This window comes from Hevea brasiliensis, unplaced genomic scaffold, assembly GCF_030052815.1.
Source record: "Hevea brasiliensis isolate MT/VB/25A 57/8 unplaced genomic scaffold, ASM3005281v1 Scaf91, whole genome shotgun sequence".
NCBI classification, from domain to species: domain Eukaryota; kingdom Viridiplantae; phylum Streptophyta; class Magnoliopsida; order Malpighiales; family Euphorbiaceae; genus Hevea; species Hevea brasiliensis.
The window spans coordinates 26,482-29,662 of NW_026615312.1; the positions used below are offsets into that span (position 1 = coordinate 26,482).

At 35.2% G+C, this 3,181-nt stretch overlaps 1 protein-coding gene across 4 annotated transcripts; it reads right to left on the reverse strand.

Annotated features, from left to right (window-relative positions):
* Positions 1-316: 316 nt before the first annotated feature.
* On the reverse strand, positions 317-2,945 carry LOC110642519 (uncharacterized). 4 transcript variants are annotated; one of them, XM_021794607.2, is made up of 4 exons: positions 2,761-2,945; positions 2,595-2,656; positions 2,074-2,239; positions 317-687 (listed from the first exon to the last, which is right to left on the reverse strand). In XM_021794607.2, the coding sequence occupies exons 1-3, from the start codon at positions 2,816-2,818 to the stop codon at positions 2,114-2,116; spliced, it is 246 nt and encodes an 81-aa protein (XP_021650299.2). In that variant the 5' UTR covers positions 2,819-2,945; the 3' UTR covers positions 317-687; positions 2,074-2,113. The 4 variants fall into 4 exon arrangements, with proteins under 4 accessions (XP_021650299.2, XP_021650298.2, XP_021650297.2 ...); XM_021794606.2 differs by having other exon boundaries at positions 317-690; XM_021794605.2 differs by lacking the exon at positions 317-687 and adding an exon at positions 1,152-1,342 and having other exon boundaries at positions 2,761-2,944.
* Positions 2,946-3,181: the final 236 nt, after the last annotated feature.

Sequence of the window (3,181 nt, forward strand, 5' to 3'; positions counted from 1 at the left end):
CTCAACCTATATTTGTTGAGGTGTAACTGTGTTTTTAAGAACAAAACAAGTGTTGTTTTGACTAAGAAACTCTACTTGTTTCTTTGTTTGGAACTCTATCCATAAAGTAAGCTGAGAAGTTGTCTACTCTACCTGTCCCTGAACCGTGTTGTTTGCCTTTGAGGAAAAAAAAAAAAAAAAATCACCCTTCAAAATATTAACAATCATTAAATATATGAATGGATAGGAAAAGGAATCTTATTTAATTGATAATTAATAAACCCCTACAAAATACAAATTTTTTTAATACATATATATATAATTTTGGGTAGGTGAATGATAAAATAAATATTTTAATGAAAACATATGCATAATTAATTGGTTACTAGGATATGGGATTCGGATACAGAATGGTCCCAGTAATATAATCTGCCAATTGCATATAGGATAATAAATGTGCGCCACAGCTATGGGAGCTTGTCACCAAGTGGATGAAAGTGACAAACTCGGAAAAAGATGGGTTTCATAGCAGATGCGAACCTTCTTCGGCCGCACCACCTCTGTAATCTTCCTGGGCCTAGCACCGCCCATTTGCCATGTAAGAGCTCAGTTGAGTGGCAGCTTTGCCGAGTGTGCACATGACAGAAATGCAATTCTATGCTAAATCTGGGGAATCCTCCACGATAGCAAAAGAACTAATGGCCCTTCCTGCTGAGAATTTATCATGTCACTATGCAGAGGTGATGTGTGTATCTAAGTCCCAACAAATCGTTTACAAGGAACAGTTTGAATAAGCGGGTACGAACGGGCAGTAACAATACAGGAATGAAGTATGAACTATTTCAACATAATCTAATCAATTGATGCATGGTTCTACTTGGTACAATCATGCATGGTTCTTCACTAACTCATCTCAGTACACCTCTTTTCAACTAAAGATTTCCTTCTCATGCAACCAAAATCAATATGTACGCATGACAACTACGATCCTCAACTTGTTATAGGAAAGCTTATTTTAACTTCTCCCCCTGGTAGACTCCCACTCCTAGATGATTTTGCTTATAATTATGATTTCGATTAAGAACCTTTGAACTATAATAATCAACCAATGAAGTAGAAACAGTAATAACAATCTCATTAGGACTCGTAATACTTCCTGTTGCATTAGGACTCATAAAAAAAAATTACAGTAACAACAATATCATTAGAACTCGTACTAATTATTGTTAATTGCATAAGGATTCACCAGCAAAAGTTCTTGTTAGCTTTCATGGTCTGTCTTGCACATGATAACCTTCTTAAAAGTTTTAAAACCCATTAGTACATCTTATTTAGCTGAAGCAGAGAATTGCCAAAGACTCTCCTGGAAAAAAAATGACGGATGGAGTATCTTTCAAAATTCAAATGACATACATGTAATGTCAATCATCACAACAATGCACTATTCCTTGTTCCAACCATGAAGTTTAAACAAATAAAATTTAGCCTCCCAAAATTCAAGATCACCCGTAAAGCCATGTAAAAATACTGCTAAGAAAGCACTAATTTGATCAAATGTAATATCCTCATAAAATCACTACCTTGCAAAATATACTTCATGCGATTGACTGTTACGATATGCTGCATGAGAGATGTAACTTTCCTACAAAGTGAATGAAAGATGCTAAAAGCTTAAGGAAGTCAACTTTTCATGATGGGTTACAAGCATGAAATAAAACCAAAGATGGACACAATCTAATCAACACACCTAAGTATTTAATTGTGCAGTTTACTTTTTTCGATTCAGTTTGATGAAAGCATATCTTCTCCCCCTGCAATGGCAATTGAATTTATTGGCCAAAGGCGCGAAATCATAGTCATTTTCATCCCCCCCTCCTAAATTATTTTCTCACCCTAAATAGTCTAGTTGCCATAAACATACAATGTCTCAAAGTTCAAAAGTTTTCAGCAACCACAAAAAGTTTATCTTCATAAGCAAATCGATCGGGAACAACCATGTGAATACCATAGACAATTCTAGATAAAAACTTCCTGTCTAAGTTACAACTTACAAAAAAGCTGTGAATTCAACAGCAATGAACTTCTTTAACTTACCAGCATAATAACATAAACCTAAGACATTAAAATTTGAACTTCATTTGTCAACCTCCATTGCCTGGGCAGCTTTGGCTTTTGTCATTGCAGTCAATTTGGTCTTCACCTTTTTCTTCCTTAGCGAAAATCCACTTGAACCCTTCTTTGTATTGTTCTTCCCGTCAACCTTAAAAAACAAAAAAGCCTGGAAATTAGATAAAAACTTCAACCAATGACAAATATAATTTCATACGATAGAACATGTGAAATTTAAACACCAAGTGACCAATCACCCCGTTTTGAAACTAATCACCAGTACTCAATTTTCATTTTTGGAATTCATAAGCAGAAAAAATAAATCAACATCTTCAATATCCTAAAATTCTCACTTGTGATAAGACAAATTAACACACTCAATTAACGTAAATTCCAGAAAGATAAAAACCCAGAGTTCAAAAGCTTGACTTTTCTTTCCTCAGCATCTCAGCGGGTCCAAAAACGAAAATCAAAACAGTACAAAGTCTGAAGAGAAAGACACTCACTTTCATCTTATTCTTCTTTGCTTGGAGCTTCTTCTCTTTCTTTTCTTTCAGTTCCTTCTCTTCTATAATTAACCAGAAAAACAACAACGGTAACTACAAATTCAAAGAGCTAAACGAAACATATAACAATACAAATACAGAAAGAGAAAGTAGAAGATGCAATTACTTTGAAGCTCGAACTCATGCTGTCTCTTTCTGCGAGCTAAATTGTTCTTCTTCGACATTCCGATTGCTCTATTGTCAATAATCGGTTTCGGCTTCGGCTCTAGCTCAGTTTTATGTTTTAGAACGCTTAAACCCTAACCCTAGAGAAAGAGAACTTTTTTCTTTTCACTACTCACTCCCTGTATTTTTCACTTCTATATGATTTACCCCAAAGTTTGTCTATTTTCGTTTCGGGTCACAGATTCATTTGAAAACCCGGACGCCCGTGAAAATGTGGAGCGAAAGAAGGACGAAAACGGCGCCGCTTATCTAAGAAGCCTGAAAAGCTAAAAATTAAGTAATAAGCATGATTAAAGGTAGTAATCAACATGATTACGGCGGCAGCATAAGAATGATGAAAATGAAAAGGGTTCTCTCCCTTT

What these genes read in the sequence shown, in the direction of transcription:
- LOC110642519 (XM_021794607.2), bottom strand. Translation starts at nt 2,818, where the DNA reads ATGTCGAAGAAGAACAATTTAGCTCGCAGAAAGAGACAGCATGAGTTC. An exon ending in GCATGAGTTCGAGCTTCAAA is followed by an intron (nt 2,657 to 2,760) that starts GTAATTGCATCT and finishes GGTTAATTATAG; the next exon opens with AAGAGAAGGAACTGAAAGAA. An exon ending in CAAAGAAGAATAAGATGAAA is followed by an intron (nt 2,240 to 2,594) that starts GTGAGTGTCTTT and finishes TTGTTTTTTAAG; the next exon opens with GTTGACGGGAAGAACAATAC.